Here is a 16,600-nt window from a genome sequence, read left to right on the forward strand (position 1 = left end):
CAGATTCTCCTGAGGGTTCTCAGTGCATTTTTGGGGTCTGGGGACTGTTCACCTGGAGCATTTCCCTCATGTGCTGTGGCACAGTGTGGCTTTGTCCCCTCCTGAGGGGCATAGATGGGCCCCCCCAGCCTGGAGCCAGAGGGCAGCTCTGCATGGCTTGTTTTGGTTCTTCTCACAAACAACTGTGTGTCCTTGTACCGAGGCCTTGTGCTGGGAGTGGCTGCTCCATCTGGGATAACAGTCCTGGCTGGTTTATAGCTGGGGGCTCTCTGGTCCCTGGTGCTTTGTCCCCCTTGCTGTCAGGGGGGCTGGAGGGGCTGGGGGCAATGCACAGCACTGGGGTGTCTCTGGTGTCCCTGAGCACCCAGACCTGTCAGTGCTCTGTGGGCACTTGGAGCTCCCAGCTGTGACTTGGGGATTTCAAACCCTCCTGGCTTTCCCTCCCCACCGTTTGCAGGCAGGTGGGAGCTGGTGGGTGAAGCCTGGAGACAGGGAGAGCTGTGGCATGACCTGGGAATCACACTTGTGGGAGTGTGGCTGCAAAGAGGATTTCCCATAAATATTTTGGAAAGGAATGCTTTCCAGAGGTGCACGATGGAGAATGGCAGCCCTGGTGATGGAGAGGAGTGTCCCAGGGAGCAGCAGGACCATTCTGGATGGCAGGCAGGACCCAAATCATCTCAGGAAAGCTGGAGGCAGGTGGGGAAAGGCGAAGGGCTCCCTGGCTCCAGGCTGGTGGCACAGTGGGGGGATGACCTCCCCCTGAGCCAAGTTGTTGCAACAGGGGGGAGGAAGGTCAGGCTCCCTGCAGGAGGGTGCAGGGGCTGACGTCAAAGGAAGCAGCTGTGATTCACTGGTTCCTGGGAGCGCTGGTCTCCAGGCCATAATTCATCCCAGAAATGTCATTTTAGCCTTGAGCGTTATCACTGCTCTGCCGTGTCCCACCTCTCCCAGCCCTGGGGTGGATAACGGGGCCTGGGGAATAGGGGGGCTGCTCAGGGCTGCCCCTTGCTTCCAGTCCCAGGCTCAGCAGCTCAAGGTATTTAATATTTAGCTTTCTCTGGGCTGTCCTGGTTCTAGAGCACAGCATTTGCTGAGGTTGGGCTCAGCATGGCTTCTTATTCCATGATGGCTGTGTTGTGAGATGGTGTTGTCCATTGTTATCCATTATTATCCATGGTTACCCATCAAAGATTGGACTCGATGACCTCGGAGGTCTTTTCCATCCTTAATGATTGTGTGACTCTGTGATTATCTGTCACCTGTCACAGATGGTGATCCATGCCATGGCACCCAGGTCCGTGTGCTGAGGGTCTGTCCCTGGCACAGGGATCACCTGCAAGGCAGGGCAGGAGGTGGTCAGTGGGTCTCTGCCTCCCTGCTGTCCCTCGGAGCTGCCTGGCCAGAGCGTGGCAGGGGCTGTTGGTGCTCCCCTGTCCCAGCACGGGCACAGCCCCGTGCTCATGGCACTGCCCAGCGCTGGCCTGCAGCCCCGGCAGATGCGTGGGGAGCTGGCTCTGGCCTTGGCCTGCGAGGCCCAACCCCAAGTGACGGCTCTTATCTCCCGGCTGACGGGGCAGAATCCTTCAGCCCCTCGTACTTAAGGCTGCAGGCGGCAGGGCTGGGGCAGAGCAGTGCTCAGCGCAGACAGACAGACACAGCTGCCACCAAAGCCACCACCGCCAGCCCACAGCTCCAACCCTGAACAGAGATGCTGCCAGCCACATCCAAGCTCTGTGCTGCCATCTCCTACAGGCACCTGCGCAACATGACCGGTGAGTTTGGCTCTGGGGCAGCCCCTGGCACCAGCTGCCTGGGGTGGGATGGGGCTGAGGCTTGGGGATTCTCTTCCCACTGTCACAGGCAGAGCGGGAGCTTTATTAGAGAAGCTCCTGTTCAGTCACAGGCTGCAGAAAGGATTTTCTTTATGAATTCCTCAGAGTGGTGGCTGAGGGCTTGGGGATGTTCTCCTCACTCTGTACCATGCTGGGGTTTTGTGATTTACTGTCCCTGCAACCCTTTCTGCCACCAGTCCTGTCACTGGGGCCTGAGGGGTTGGATCATGTCCCTGTGACCAGCTCTGCATCACACTCTCACTAGATGTGAGGATTTTGTACCTCTGTGCTCTGTTTCCATCCTCTTTCCTGAGCACCTGCACAATGCTTCTCAGTATTTCTGCTGTTGCATGGCTTGGAGCTGACAAACTGTGCCAGGGCAGTGCGATGGCAACCAGCTGCTCCCTGTGCCTGTAGGACTCCACAAGCAGAGACTTTTCCATGCTGTGTGTTGAATTTGGGGGAAAAGCCCACGGCAAGGCTCCTGCAGTGCAGTGCCAGAGGGTGACACGCTCTCTCCCCCAGGTCTGAGGAGACAAGCCGCCGTGGCCATCAGCCAGGAGCTGAGCAGACTCGCCTGCCGCAGCCCAGGCCCCAGCGCCTGGATCCACCAGGTGCGCAGGAGAAGCTCCTTGCTCAGTAAGTGACACCTGAGGGGGTCTGTACCTTCCTGCCGTGGGAAGTCCATCACAGGTTGGGGCTCCGGAGTGGCTGGGGGAAAACCTGCCTGAGAGTGGGCTGTGCTTCTGCTAGGTCAAAGGCAGAGTGGGAACTGGGTTTAATCCCCATTGCCTGGGCACAGAGAAGGGCATTTGGTGTAGATAAAGCTCATCTGGCACATCATGCCGTTCTGCGCTCACCCCTGCCTTTGTCTGGTGCTGGCAGGCTCAAGGCTGGAGGAGAAGCCCTTTAGTGAGATGGAAATGTCTTACATCAAGCAAGGAGAGGAAGCCCTGCAGAAATCCCTCAGAATCCTTGAGGACCAGAATGACTGGAAGACAGAGACAGTGGCGGTGAGTGCTCTGCCCTGTGGTGCTGACTTGGAGCACTGCTGTGAGCAGCTCTGGTGGTAATTCTGCCATCCCATCTCCAGGGTAATGGAGACAAAGTGCTGAGCAAGGTGCTGCCGGACGTGGGGAAGGTGTTCCGGCTGGAGGTGGTGGTAGACCAGCCCCTGGACGTGGTCTATGGAGAGCTGGTGGACAACATGGAGCAGATGGGAGACTGGAACCCCAACGTCAGAGAAGTCAGGGTAGGAAATGCGTGTCAGACACATCATAGTCAGCCTGTGTTTTGTCCATTTTCCTGCTGCAGATGTAGAGGGTTTTTTGCAGTATCTGTCACTTCTGCACCAAGAGACGAGTCTGGAGCAGCTTCTGTGTAACTAATTCTGCAGGAAATGCACTTTCCCAAAAGGGGCAGCCAGTTCTGCTGTAAATTGGGGCTGATGTGGAGGAGAAATAGACTCAAGGCACAAGGAATGAGGGAAGCAGAATGGGAAGTAGCTTTTCACTTAGGAATTGAAAACAGTTCTGCACCTGAGGGAAAGCAAGTATTTGGAATTATTGTCAGAGTAAACATCAAGTTTTTGTCAGATCCTGTATCTGAACACCCAGTAACCAGAGGCAGATTTTAGCTGTGCTTGCAGTAAACAAATGAAAGTTTTAATTCTAAACTGCAGATTCTGGAGAAGATCGGGAAGGACACAGTGATCACCCATGAGAAGGCAGCCGCGACCCCAGGGAACCTTGTTGGGCCACGGGACTTTGTGAGTGTCCGGTGCTCCAAGAGACGTGGCTCCACCTGTGTCCTGGCCGGAATGTCCACGACCTACGGAGCGATGCCTGAGCAGGAGGGGTTCATAAGGTAAACCTGCTCAATCCATTTACAGGTGTGCAGGGAGCGAGATTCCCATAGGGCAGGATTGTACTACGAGCCCAGAGTCACTGGGTTTGTCTGGGCACTGAGGGAACCCCAAATCCCAAAGTGCACTTTTGAGGCTGAGAAGTCCAAAGTTGGGTCTGACTTGGGCCTCTCCCACACCCCAGGGCTGAGAATGGTCCCACCTGCATGGTCCTGCGCCCACTGCCCGGCAGTCCCTCCCAGACCAGGCTCACCTGGCTGCTCAGCATTGACCTCAAGGTACGTGGGGTGGGATCAGCTGGGGGCAGCCAGGGGCGGGGGGAGAGGCAGGTTCTGCTCACAGGCTGTCTGCTCCTCTCCAGGGATGGCTGCCCAAGACCATCATCAACCAGGTCCTGTCCCAGACACAGGTGGACTTCGCCAAGCACCTCCGGCAGCGCCTGGCACAGCCAGTGCCTGTGACCTGCTGACCACAACCTGCTGACCACCCAGTGCAAGGCTTTGTTCAGGGGCAAAGTAGGGAATCTTGTCATTTCAATTAGCCAAGGCCTTTAATAGCAGATTCCACCAATTAATGCATTGTTTCAATAAATAAATATAAAGGTTTATTTATTGAAGCTCATTGTGTAAGTGCAGGACCAAAAATTTAATTCCTGCAGTTGCTTCACTGATCTTGTGCTGGCCCAGTCAGCCAACTCCACCCTCCCTAATTACTTTCAATGAATAAATAAAGCTTTAATTAGTGCTGTCTACAATTAAAGGTCTGGGCTAATTAGTTATTAGGGAGACATCTGACTGGGAAAGTACATCCTCAGTGAGGCAAACACAGGCCTGACTGAACCTCAAATTTTACTCTCCCAAAACTCAAACACATTGCTTACTTAACTACCAATTTTGTTCCCCCTCCCTCTGAAAGCAGCTCTAATTTATTTTTTCCTGTACAGACACACAAGAAGTGTCAGATTATTTATTCATCCAAAGCTCTGCAATGATGATCATTGGCAGGAAGCTTCATGTAACTCCTGCACAGAGGAAATCTTCAGCTTGAAAGATCTCCTAGTGTAGCTGCTTTGGTTTAAATGCCACTTGTAACAATTTACAAGACAAAAACAAGAATAAAAAGAAGAGTTAAAGCCTTTATTTTTAAACTGGTTTCCAGTTTGTGGGGAAAAAAAATACAGTTTGGACAGAAGCCCAAATTTCAGTCTTACATGCAGCCGTCCCGTTCAAACAGAGCAGTGCTGGCTGGGAGCTGTTGGTCACCATCACCAAACACACCTGAGCACAGGGGTCACTGTATCTACACCTGGCAGGTCCAGCTACAATCTGTCCCAGTCCAGAAGGTACTTCAACACCCCTTTCTCCAGCAAGTGACACTCAAACAGTATTTCAAACACGAAACACCCCAGAACTGCCTCAGTGGCAGCAGAAAGGGGAGTGAACTCAAACACACACAACACCTGCCAGCCAGGGCTGCATCTGCCTCAGCCTGTTGGGTCCTTGGCTGATCACTGAGGGAGAGATGGATGTTCCTCTGCAATAAATCCACAGTGTGGGGGGTTTATGGCTCCCAGGGTGGGCTCCTCCTGCCGTCCACCTCTGTCTCCACATGGTACAGGACGTCAGCCAGCGTGTGCTCCACCACGGCTCCCCAGCCCATGTCACTCATCTGCAGAGGGAGGCACAGTTAGCTCCACACCTGGACAAAGAGTGACCACCCATCCCAGGGCCATTTCCCTCCAGGAAAAATTTCAAGTGTTTCCTTGAACAGTGCAGCCCTCTTACTGACAAATGTGGCCAACACAGGCAACAATCTGTCAAGAGGAGCAAGATAGCATCTACTATTTCATTAAAATTTAATGGCTTAATGGGATGATTTATTGTCCTTAAATATTTTTAAACACAGTCCTTTCGGCTACACTATCCAGATAATGAGACTGAAGAAAAATACAGGTGTGATATGAATCACACCAAAACACCTTTGATTTGAGGCTCTTAAATGGGGGGTGGGGGAAGCTTCAGTTTTACTTACGGGATGGTAAGTGATGTCTCTGGGTGGATACTTGAAATATGGTCCAAAGTTTATGGAAACCTGTGGAAAACACACTTTCATTAGATCTAAAAACCAGGAAAATTTCTTTAGCCCTCCAATGTCATTCCCTCTTACTCCTGAGCCTACCCCCACCCTGTGCAAGCCCACAGGACAAACACTGCTGATGTTTCGTCAGCAATTTGATAATCTCATTACACATGTGAACAGCAACATTGTTCCAGAGTCACCAAAATAATTCCCACCTTTCCTTTTCACTTGGCACACTCCCAGAGTGCCCACACTTTGTGCATTACTGAAACTGATGGATTTAGGATTCCTCTGTCAAAGACCCCTCACTTACCGTGCAGCCTTTGTACAAAGAAATAGCAGGAAAATAAACCCCCTCAAAGATGTCCTTAAAGGCAACTCCTTGGCTGACACCATTCTTGAAGAATATGATCTGAAAAATGAAGGATTTTCCCTCTGATGGTGGCTGTCAGACACAGCAACCCTGACATGATTAATCCCTGCTCCCTTTCACTCAGCCAGGCTTGTGCTGAAGTAACAGTAACAACTCACCTGGCTTCCAGGGGCTTGCTTTAAGCTCTTCTCTGCTTTGTCCACAAAATCCTTCTCTTCAAAGTACAAGTAGCTTTTGAATTTGATCAAAGCCTGAAATAGCAGCAAACAATGTCAGAAACAAGCCTGAAAAGCTTACCTGTCACTTGCCCTGCTCGGGGACAGGCGTGCCTGGTGTCAGAGTACCTGCGAGGAGTGATTCCCACAGCTCAAAGATCTGAGAGCCAGAAGGGGAAGATGCAAGGAGATGTGGGTAATTCCATCCAGGAGTATTTTGCTTTCTTGAGATCAACAGTTTGGACCTCTTCCCTATGAACCACCGAGGTACCCAGAGGCAGGATGGGGAGGATGCACAGGAAGGGGAGCGAGTGAGGCCACAGCAACTTGTTTTCCATTTATCCACCTGCCAACGCTTAATCCAACAGTGAACTCGAACCTCACCTTGTCTTTGTAGGTGTCAGGCAGGGATTTGGCCGTCTCAGTATCCTCTGGAAGGCTGATGTAAAACCCTAGGACATCACCCTGTCCGTAGCCAGAGGAATAGTGTTTCCCTATGGACTGGTGAAACTTGGTTCCCTTTTTGCTGCGCCAGGAGTAACTGAACTTGTCGTATCCCAGAGGGGCCTGGAGGTTCCCTGCAGAAACAAATGCTTCATCATGAACACACAGAGTGTACTAGGAGCACCTACTAAGAAATATTTGGTAAAAGTATTTACCCAAGGGCTGTGACCAGCCTAATCTGGCAGCTGTGTCTGGAGGCATCTCATCCATGGAGATTTCGAAGTACCAGGCTCCTTTCCGCACGCCGTGCGAGGCTCGCACCATGGAATAGCCCTTCTCACCAATAACAGTCAGTCTGTCATCAGAGATCTTCAGCTGGGGAGCTGCAGGGGAGTACAGGAGCACTTATTTGTGATTTTTAATGTGGTGATGTCAAAAGGCAAGTGAACAGACAGAGGTGGATTTCCCCTCTGCACCTCTGAGAGCAGTGACACCTGAAACATCACTGACTGGTAACGAGAGGTTACTGAGATGCCTCTGTAAGGAAACACAGCTTGTGCAGATTAACAAGCTCTGTACCTCGGTCATGCAGTGCCAGGAGGACTCGTTCATACAGGCAGGCTCTGTACAGATCCCCAGGAATTGGTTTTCCTGCCCAACAGTCCAGCTCCAGCTTTTCTGGGTCGGGTGCGTGGGGGTCAGGCTCGGCCAGGATGTAGCGATAGCCATCCTTGTTGAAGGGATGCTCCAGAGGGTACCCATGGGGGGGAAGGCGCTGAGCCGAAAACAACGGATCACTGAAACACACAAACTGCACACTGGCATCTCCCAGATGCTCTCACAGGACACCCCCTGCAGAGCTGTCCCTGTGCTCAGGGGCTGCACACCTGTGTCTGTGTGAAACGAGCACACATTCACCTGCAGTGAGCAAACACTCATCCACTGAAATAATTTACAGCCTGTGACTCATCAGTAACAGCACAGAGCCCTGGAGTGACCCCCAGACACCCAGCCAGGGCACAGACAGCTGGGAGGCAGCTGAAGGCACCACAAGTGCTGGTGTCCATTTCACACCCATCCCTGCACCTTTGTGTCACTTCACTCCTCTCACCTGCGGGTTTTCTTGGCCGTTCCTGTGGTCCCTCCATCCTGCTGCTTGCGCTTGGCTCCTCGGCCCTTCCCGCTGCCCCCGGCAGCCATTCCCCCTGGACACAAAGCAGGCATGGTAAGGAGCTGCTCAGGGAGCACCAACACACACGGAATCTCCAGGGAGAGAGGGGCAGAAGCAGCCAAACCAAAATCAGCTCGTGGGCCTTTATCCACAGTTAATGTGAACCAGACTTTACTGCCAATGAGCACAGCAAAATCTGCAACTCTCATGTGGCTTCTGGTCAGGTTTTGAGGTGTCTAAATTTGGAGCAGAAGCGAAAGGAGACCGAGCAGCAAAACAAGCTCAACTCGAGCTTTTAAGGTGAGAATTAAGAATATTTTCTGTCATCAGAAAATTTACAGGCAGCAGCACCAGGATCCATTTCAGGGACATCATTATCATCCTCATTATCATTATTATTATTACTAATTATTAGTATGTTTCATGGAGATTCCAGTCACAGCTCAAATCTATTTCTGCAGAAGCAGCAGAAATTCATCCTACAGCACAGTGACCATCGCAGTGACCCTGTGCTGGAGGAACACTGACACCAACCAGCAATAAGCACCTAATATTCAATTTCCATCTACAAAATAAAATACACCATAGTTGAGGAAAAATGAAAAGCAAGAGGTGTTTCTCTTCAGTACTACTAAAGTAATTTCTATGATTGAACAGCAAATCAGTTTGAACTCAGCACTCAGTTATAAAACTGTAGTATAGGAAAAGCTACATGTCAAATTTAGTCAAACTAATATCAGCATGTTCTAATAAATTAAATCATATATGCATTTTATCATCATGCTATTTTCAAAGATATTGCTGTTAATTTTTAAGGAATGCTATGGAAATTTCATGTACTGTAGATAAACACCTTCACGAACCACATTCATGTGGTAACTAAAAATCCAATCAGCTCTTCCATTACTAGCATTCCCTTACAGTGTAAGGGATCCAAACCATCCAGGGAATGCCATATTCTGCACAAACATGACCTGATCCAGCTGCACTTGCTGATTTCAGTGCAGACAAAACATTCAGGCTCTCCAGTTTGTCAACAGTTACTTGCCCAAACCATCGCACTGTAAATTTCAGACCAATTATTTAAGCATTAAAACTAAATCATCAGGTCAATTGATACAGAATAAAAATAAACCTAAGTGTAAAATGAATGAACAAAACCTTTAAACGAGTCAAGTAGGGCAGAATATGACAATGAAAAGCTTCTAATTACTAAAGATTAAAGAGTGGAATTGCTGGTTTGTATTAAAGTCCAACTGCAATCACATCAGGGCACGCTTTCATTTTTAATTGACTTTGGCTTCTAAGAGAATCGAGCAAAAAAAGCTTTGCAAACAGCAATACTTAAGTTTTAGAAGCTGAAAGGTAAATATTCACCTCCCAGAGAGGCTCCACCTGCAAGAACAGAAGTGGCACCACATGTTCGTCAGTCTCCCAGAAATTAAATAAAAAACAACCAGCGCATGACATGGAAAAAACACACCTGAGATACCTGTAACCTGCTTTAAAAGGTCCCAAATACCTCCTGTCTGTACTGCTGGGATGTGTTGAATAGAGATTATTAATATCTAAACCCATTAGCAGTTCATTTACTGCAGTAAGGTCACCCTGAGTACCCTCAGTGAGAAGGGAAAACTGACAGCACAGGAGTCATCCGCAGAAAGGAACAGCAAAAATCAAGCAGTGAGCACAAGGAATATATATATATATATATATACATATTTCTGCTTTCTCCAGCTACTGTCAGCTCTCAGAGGGAGGGAAACTGGAAATGTAAATAACACAAGGAGATAAATTAAAACCATTCTAGGAGCCAACTGACAAGATCAGCTCTCAACAAGCATCTTAATTTATTTGGTCACCGAAAAGAAAGAGCTGAACCTTCCCAAGAAGTCAAGTTAATCTCACTATAAAAAGGCACAGTGAGACTGTACTGAGCATAAGCATAAGGTCAGTTCACATGACAGTTTAACTGCACAGATGCCCTGAGGACTAGGAAATGCAGCTTAATCCCAAATACCCAAACCCCTCCCTAGTAAAGAACTTGCCATTTAAGCTTCCACTTGTGGACACAGCGTTGTTCTGTTTCTGGTTGTCATAGGCTGGACCAATATTGGCAAGATCCTGCAAAAGATCAAATAACTTACAGCACACTTTGTCAAAAGGACTACTCTGAGCCTGAGCAGAGCACTCCAGGTGCTGGAGCTCCCACCCATGGCTGGCACAACACAGGTTTGCAGCAGAGATTCACCCCTTGACTGCGCAGAAGGTACCAGAGGGCCACCCCTCCTCTCAGCTCCCCACTTTCCTCCTGTCTGTCATCACATACCTGGTCTAGAAGCCCAAACTTGGGGTAATCTTCCTCTGGGTCTTTACTGCCTGGATCTGGATGCTCTTTCACCAGGAACACATCTCTTTCTTTACACTAAAACAGCAAAGTTTTACTTACACAGGGTGAGATCGTAACAAATTCAAGTGTTTAAATCTCAGTATTTCCTATTAATATGTGTTAGGCATATCAGCTGCCTAAGAAGCATCAGCATCTTCACGCTCTAGCTCCAAGCCCAGCCCTCAGCTCACACCAAAGTCAGAAAGCCAAAATTTGTGGGAATTCTTCCATGGATTTACCCTCAATTCTTACCATGGTTTTGACAATATTGTTGGGCCAAGTCATTTTCCCAGGCCTCTGCCGTGTTGTCATACACTCCCAGTATTTATCAATAAAGGGGATAATATCCTGTGAAAACAGAAAACATTTGTGTGAACTCCTCCTCACTGACACCATCACTGACGTGAGCCTAGGGTGGCTCTGTAACAGCCAAACCTTATCCTTGGAGAACATCGTCTTGGGGTGCTCATCCTGTGTCCTTGACTGCCACGTGAGGTTGGCCAGAGCACTAAGGCACATTTCCTTGAGATCTGAAAAACAAAACACCCCAGGGCTACAATTACACTTGGTGGGAAGACCAGACACCCAGGTACAGAGCTATCACCCCGAGTAACTGCAAAACTTCCCAAATTCTGTCCTGACTCAACCCTCACTGAACACATTTACACCACCTTCATAAATTAGTAGCAAAACATTTTTAGAAGCAGCCACACATGGTTGCTAATATGGGATTTTTGGTCATCTTCCACAAGTCTCAGCAGAGCCCTCCCATCAACTTCAGACCAAACCAAACTTCTAGGACAATGCTGCACGAAACATCTCCCAGTGTGCTTTCCCCAAACTCACTCGCTTGTTTCCTCAGGAAGTAGGTGTTCCCGCTGTGGTGGCACACATTGCAGTGGAAGCTGTAGTTGGTCATGAAGGGCAGACAGGACCTGGCAAAAAGCAGCTTTGTCAGGGATGGGTAGCTATAATTATCTCAGGTTAAGGAATCCCAGAATCACTGAGGTTGGAAAAGACCTCTGAGATCATCAAGTCCAACCTATGCCCGATCACCACCTTGTCACCCAGCTCCATTCCCTTCCCTGGACATGCTCCAGAGCTCCCCAATGTCCTTCTTGCAGTGAAAGAAAATTAATTATTGTCTACTACACTGGGTTAAGAAAGCAATTATTCCAGGTTAAAACCCAATTATTCCTTCCCTCCCTGAAACCACAAACATCTTACAGACCCAGTGGTATTTCATGGGGGTGGTATTATCACGGGCAATGCTTTATTTACACAACACAGCAGTTCCCAAGTGTTCAAGGACACAGACTGGTCCTTGGGAACTCAGACTCCAAACGCTCCATTTCTGTTACCAAAGCCCCGTGCTGGCCATGCCAGTGCTCACGTACGTGGTGTCGATGCCGAAGGTGTCAGCTGTGAACCACTTGGTGCAGATCCCACACTGCAGCTCGATCTCGCCGAGCTGCCGCGTGTTCTCCTCGTCTCCCGAGCCCCCCTGGACATCCATGGCCTCGGCGCCATCCCCGGCAGCGTCCTGCAACCGGAGCAGAGCCAGGAATCAAACAGTGCCCGAGGCGGGCAGCACAGGGGCTTTGGGCAGGAATCTGCCATTACAGGAGTTTAAAGGGAATAAATCCTTTCCCCTAATCCATGGCCGTGCTGCGAGCAGGCTGGAGCTCCTCTGTAGACTGAGTTAGTGAGGATGAGCCACACGGGTGAAGATTTAATTTCCAAAACAATCCTTTAAGGAACCGATGCTGGCGTTAAGGGATGTTAAGATCCTTTGTGCTGAACCACCGCCCTCCCTGCCCACACCACCTACCAGGGGCTCCTTCCCGTTGGCCGACTCGGTCTCCAGGGCCGCGGTGACATCGACCATGGCGGCGTCGCCCCTGCCAGGGCAGAGAGGTCAGAGCGGAGCCCCCAGCAAGCACCCCGCGCACCGGAGGGGCACAGCCTGGACCCGGCCCTGGCTGTGCCGGGGATCCCGCGCCCCCGGTGTCGCTCGGGCCGAAATACCCACCGGGGGAGAGCCAGAGCCCCATCCCCGTTCCCATGGTAACGGGGCCAGGTCCCGCCGAGCCCTTACGGTACGGGAGGTGCGGGGGTCCCTGGCGCCCGCCTAGGGAGGGACATACCCGGTCTCAGCGTCGGCGGCGGGAGGCTCTGGCGGGGCCGGGGGCTCCGGGGCCGGCGGTGGCTCCGGAGGAGGCTCAGCGCCCTCGGCAGTCGCTGCCGCCGCCGCCATGTTCGCCCGCCACAACACTCCCGCGAGCACCGCGCGCGAGTCTCGCGAGACTCAGCGCTGGAAAGCGGCCGGGCGGCGCCCTCTGCTGGCGGCCGCCGGGAGGACAGCACGGGAGTCGTGACGTCACCCTGCGCTGCCGTGACGTCACGCAGCCACAGCCTGGCCCGAGGTGCGGGGCTGACAGCGGGGTAATAAACCGGGAGCAGGCCCGAGGTTTCCGGTGTCCCGCGGGAGGACTGAACACGTTTCTCCCCGCGAAAGACGAGCCTTGCGTCCCTGGGAGGCTGGGGGGAAGGTCCCCCTTTGGCACCCCCGCCCCAGAGAGAATGGGGTCCACGGCTGCCCCAGGTCCTGCTCCCTTCCCCAAGGAGCCGGGCAGGATTGACTGGGGTGGGGATGTGCCTGGCTCACTCGTCCCCAGGGGTCCCGGGCTGTGCGGGGTCTGGGGACAGCAGTGTCCTTGCACAGCGCGGGGGGTGACTGCTTCCCCACCCGCAGCCACAGGGACGGAGGAGGAGAGGGGTGGTGGTGGTGACGAGCCCAGGAGGGACGGAGGGGGAGAGGGACAGGGACAAAGAGAAGTGGATGGATGGATGGATGGATGGATGGATGGATGGATGGATGGATGGATGGGGCTGGAGGCAGCGAGGGAAGGATGGGGAGGAGGGGGGAGAAAGAGTAGGGAGAGGGACGAGGGAGATGGAAACGGGGAGGGATGGCCGGGAGGTAGATGGGTGTGGAGGGGAGGGAGGATAGAGATAGGGACGGAGGGATGGGAAGAGGGACGGTGAGAAGAGGGGAGGGGGCTGTCGGAGAGGGGGGTGCCGGGGCCGCCCGGGGCGGCGCTCGGGGCCGCTGTACAAATAGGGCGGCTGCGGGTGGCCGGGGCAGACATGCGGGTCCCGCTGCGCTCCGCGCCCGCGCTGGCGCTCTGCACCCTAGCCCTGCTCCGCCTGGGCTGCGCACCGACCCGGGCACTCACCTGGGCTCCGACCAGAACATCCACCCGGGCGCTCACCTGGGCACCGACCTGGGCACCGGCCCGCGCCCCGCCGCGCTGCCCCCCGCTGATGCTGCAGCTGCTCCGCGCCCCTCCCGCCCCGCTCCGCGCCGCCGCCGCCGCCGCTCTCAGCCTCTACCCACACGGTGAGTGGGGCCGCGGCCCCGAGCACCCCTGTCCTGGGACCGGCACTGTTCCCAGGACCGGCACCGTTCCCCAGCATCCCTGTCGTGGGACCAGCACTGTCCCTGGGACACGCACTGTGCCCCATGCATCCCTGTCCAGCGATCCCCACTGTCCCCAGCGTCCCTATTCCCAAGACCAGCCCTGCCTGAGGCTCTCGCTGGCTCTCAGGTGGATCCAGCTGCTTTCTCCCGACCATCCCGTTCCCACGGCAGGGATGGTGCCCCAGCAATATGCAAGGGCACCGTCTCCCCCAGCTCTGGCACCCCTGGCACCACGTCCCCTCACCATGCTCTCGGCTTTCAGGCTCCCTGCAGAACGGTTCCCGCTGGGCTCTCTCCTTCGACATGTCCTCCCTGTCCAGCAGCCAGGAGGTGAGTCTGGCTCAGCTTCGTGTCCACCTGCCTGGCCTCTCCCATGCCCACAACATCTCCCTGGACATCTACCACAGCCAGCGGCGCAGGTGCCGGGGAGATGGGACCTGCTCCCACCAGCTCTTCCTGGGCACCGTGGCTGGCAGCCCCTCTGCCACCCAGGCCTCCTGGAAAGTCTTTGAGGTCACCAACCTGCTCCGCTCTTGGCTCCACCAAGCCGTGGTCACTGGGCACCACAGTCCCACAGGAAGCGGGCAGTGGGAGGTGAGTGGGTCAGCTGCTCCAGCCACCACCGCCCTGACAGATGCCGGGCACAGGGATCCAGCCCTGCCCCAGGATGTCGCAGACAGAGTCCTGCTGCTCGTCTTCTCCAAGGACAAGTCTCCGGGAGACCACAGCCTCATCAGGACAGCGGAGACCTCCAAGTACATAATGCGTGACAGCAGCTCCCGGGGCGAGGGAACGCGGCGGCAGCGCAGGAACAGGATAGAGAAGCAAAGGATCAAAGTGAGCGACGCTGCTGCGGCCATCCCACGGGAACAGGGCAGGGCCCTGTGCCGGCGGGTGGACATGATGGTGGATTTCGAGCAGACGGGCTGGGGCAGCTGGATTGTCTACCCCAAGAAGTACAACGCCTACCGCTGTGAAGGGCTGTGCCCCTCGCCCGTGGATGAAACCTTCAAGCCCACCAACCATGCATACATACAGGTAAGAGGGGGCTGCTGACCCTGCATCCCCCCTGCCCCCCACACTCCCCAGCCCCTGCCTGTGGCAGGGGGATGTTCTGCCCTTCCCGTGTCTCCCACAGAGTTTGCTGCAGCTCTACAAGCCCAACCAGGTGCCGTGTCCCGCCTGCTCCCCCGTCAAGATGAGTCCTCTCTCCATGCTCTACTACGAGAAGGGTGAGATCGTCGTCCGCCACCACGAGGATATGATCATTGAGGAGTGTGGCTGCAACTGAGACCACCTCATCCTCTGCCAGGAAGGGGCACATCTCAGTCCCCAGAGTGCCCAAAGGACCAGCCTCCCCAACCCATGACCACTGCACAGACTGGGGCATCCCTGAAGCCCACATGCCTGAGGGTTGGCAAAGCCCTGGCTGGGCCAGGGGAGGAGTGGGGTGCCAGGCAGCTCTGCAGCACTGCATGGCCACAGTGCCTGGCTGGATCCAGGCTCCGTGTGAATAAGGCCACCAGCCTGTGGCACCAGTGGCAGCTCTGGGGTGGTCAGTGCCCCACTCTGGGTTTACCAGGGAGCTGAGTTGCTCCTGTGTCTGGGATAGAGGCAGGAGCTGAGGTGCAGGACTGGAGCACAGCAGCATCACCCTGCCATGACACATGGCCCACAGCAATGCTGCTTTTCCCAGCCACGGGAATCACCAGTAGCCACAGCTTCTCAGGACACTGCAACTCCAGTGTCTGGTCATGCTGAGCATCCACACCACTGGGGTTTTCAGTCTCCCCTGGGGTTTAGGCATTTCTCCTAAGAACTCTATAATATTTCTATTAAAACTATCAGATTTCTATTACAACTCAGACAAGTGTGTTACCCAATGTCCAGAGCCCCATCTGGCAGATCCACATGGGCAGCTCTTACAAATGAGTAACCACAGCTCTGCTCAAGCCTTTTCCCCCCTCGCTGGATGGGGTGGTAGTGAAAGGGTCATGGCTGTACAATTCATCAATAAATTATACATATATTAAAAATACTCACTGGATTCTGCTGATTTTTGCTGTTGATGGTCTGCCAGGGTATGAGTCTCTCCTTCTCTGTGTCCATCTGTTGCATCCAGAGCTTCTCTCTGCTCTGGGATCATCTCTGGCTGCAGCCTGCTCCCAGAGCAGGTGGGCTCTGGATGCTCCTGAAACAACCAGAGCAAGGGAGTCCCTCCAATGGTGCAAAAGATGGTCGAAAGCTCCAAAACCCACGTGAGATAAGGACGAAGCTATTCCCACCCTGATGAGGGGTTGCTCAAGAGCAAGGGAGGCACCTGCAGGCGTGGAAGGGGAAGCTAAAGGGATTTTCCTCTTTTATTTACCCCTCAGAGATAAGGGAAGGGCAGTGCCTTGTAACAGCGGTGAATTCTAAACCATGTGGTCGGTCACCCATCCAGAGGAGGGATGGGGCTGGGGGCGATGCCCGGGGTCTTGAGGGGTGACCGTGCTCTCCCTCACGGCAGCCCTGGGAACGGGCTGCTCCTCCTGGGCAGAGAGGATCAGTCCCCGGGTGTGACCGAGCTGCCCCCGGCCGCGGGTCTGGGATCCCCCAGGCTCTGTCCCCACGGATGGGGACACGGCACACGCGTGGGCACCCACTGGTGGCCCCCAGGCCAGGAGGGGACAGGCGGGGCCACAAGCGCCGGGGCTGGCGGCGGGTGGCCCAGGTGGCTGCTCAGGATGGGACAGTGGCCACCCCC

At 53.7% G+C, this 16,600-nt stretch overlaps 3 protein-coding genes across 4 annotated transcripts; 2 read left to right on the forward strand and 1 right to left on the reverse strand.

Annotated features, from left to right (window-relative positions):
* Positions 1-631: 631 nt before the first annotated feature.
* STAR (steroidogenic acute regulatory protein) lies at positions 632-4,838 on the forward strand. The gene is made up of 7 exons (XM_085080411.1): positions 632-1,775; positions 2,361-2,474; positions 2,721-2,848; positions 2,929-3,087; positions 3,517-3,701; positions 3,884-3,977; positions 4,061-4,838. The coding sequence occupies exons 1-7, from the start codon at positions 1,712-1,714 to the stop codon at positions 4,166-4,168; spliced, it is 852 nt and encodes a 283-aa protein (XP_084936537.1). The 5' UTR covers positions 632-1,711; the 3' UTR covers positions 4,169-4,838.
* On the reverse strand, positions 4,815-12,672 carry ASH2L (ASH2 like, histone lysine methyltransferase complex subunit). 2 transcript variants are annotated; one of them, XM_085080408.1, is made up of 17 exons: positions 12,518-12,672; positions 12,202-12,271; positions 11,768-11,913; positions 11,217-11,305; positions 10,806-10,900; positions 10,623-10,718; positions 10,311-10,406; positions 10,030-10,105; positions 9,359-9,376; positions 7,922-8,015; positions 7,390-7,607; positions 7,026-7,193; positions 6,751-6,944; positions 6,310-6,402; positions 6,092-6,190; positions 5,731-5,790; positions 4,815-5,367 (listed from the first exon to the last, which is right to left on the reverse strand). In XM_085080408.1, exons 1-17 carry the CDS (start codon positions 12,625-12,627, stop codon positions 5,260-5,262), a joined length of 1,830 nt encoding a protein of 609 aa, XP_084936534.1. In that variant the 5' UTR covers positions 12,628-12,672; the 3' UTR covers positions 4,815-5,259. The 2 variants fall into 2 exon arrangements, with proteins under 2 accessions (XP_084936534.1, XP_084936536.1); XM_085080410.1 differs by lacking the exon at positions 9,359-9,376.
* A 798-nt stretch (positions 12,673-13,470) lies between these two features.
* On the forward strand, positions 13,471-15,932 carry LOC146427961 (nodal homolog). Its single transcript, XM_085080717.1, has 3 exons — positions 13,471-13,773; positions 14,117-14,892; positions 14,993-15,932. The coding sequence occupies exons 1-3, from the start codon at positions 13,521-13,523 to the stop codon at positions 15,143-15,145; spliced, it is 1,182 nt and encodes a 393-aa protein (XP_084936843.1). The 5' UTR covers positions 13,471-13,520; the 3' UTR covers positions 15,146-15,932.
* Positions 15,933-16,600: the final 668 nt, after the last annotated feature.

This window comes from Lichenostomus cassidix, chromosome 22, assembly GCF_008360975.1.
Source record: "Lichenostomus cassidix isolate B80296 chromosome 22, HeHo_3.0, whole genome shotgun sequence".
In the NCBI taxonomy this organism is placed as follows: Eukaryota; Metazoa; Chordata; class Aves; order Passeriformes; family Meliphagidae; genus Lichenostomus; species Lichenostomus cassidix.

What these genes read in the sequence shown, in the direction of transcription:
- STAR (XM_085080411.1), top strand. Translation starts at nt 1,712, where the DNA reads ATGCTGCCAGCCACATCCAAGCTCTGTGCTGCCATCTCCTACAGGCAC. An exon ending in GGAAGACAGAGACAGTGGCG is followed by an intron (nt 2,849 to 2,928) that starts GTGAGTGCTCTG and finishes TCCCATCTCCAG; the next exon opens with GGTAATGGAGACAAAGTGCT. An exon ending in GAGCAGGAGGGGTTCATAAG is followed by an intron (nt 3,702 to 3,883) that starts GTAAACCTGCTC and finishes CCCACACCCCAG; the next exon opens with GGCTGAGAATGGTCCCACCT.
- ASH2L (XM_085080408.1), bottom strand. Translation starts at nt 12,627, where the DNA reads ATGGCGGCGGCGGCAGCGACTGCCGAGGGCGCTGAGCCTCCTCCGGAG. An exon ending in CGATGTTCTCCAAGGATAAG is followed by an intron (nt 10,719 to 10,805) that starts GTTTGGCTGTTA and finishes CTGTTTTCACAG; the next exon opens with GATATTATCCCCTTTATTGA. An exon ending in ACAATATTGTCAAAACCATG is followed by an intron (nt 10,407 to 10,622) that starts GTAAGAATTGAG and finishes TTGCTGTTTTAG; the next exon opens with TGTAAAGAAAGAGATGTGTT.
- LOC146427961 (XM_085080717.1), top strand. Translation starts at nt 13,521, where the DNA reads ATGCGGGTCCCGCTGCGCTCCGCGCCCGCGCTGGCGCTCTGCACCCTA. An exon ending in TCTCAGCCTCTACCCACACG is followed by an intron (nt 13,774 to 14,116) that starts GTGAGTGGGGCC and finishes CTCGGCTTTCAG; the next exon opens with GCTCCCTGCAGAACGGTTCC. An exon ending in CCAACCATGCATACATACAG is followed by an intron (nt 14,893 to 14,992) that starts GTAAGAGGGGGC and finishes TGTCTCCCACAG; the next exon opens with AGTTTGCTGCAGCTCTACAA.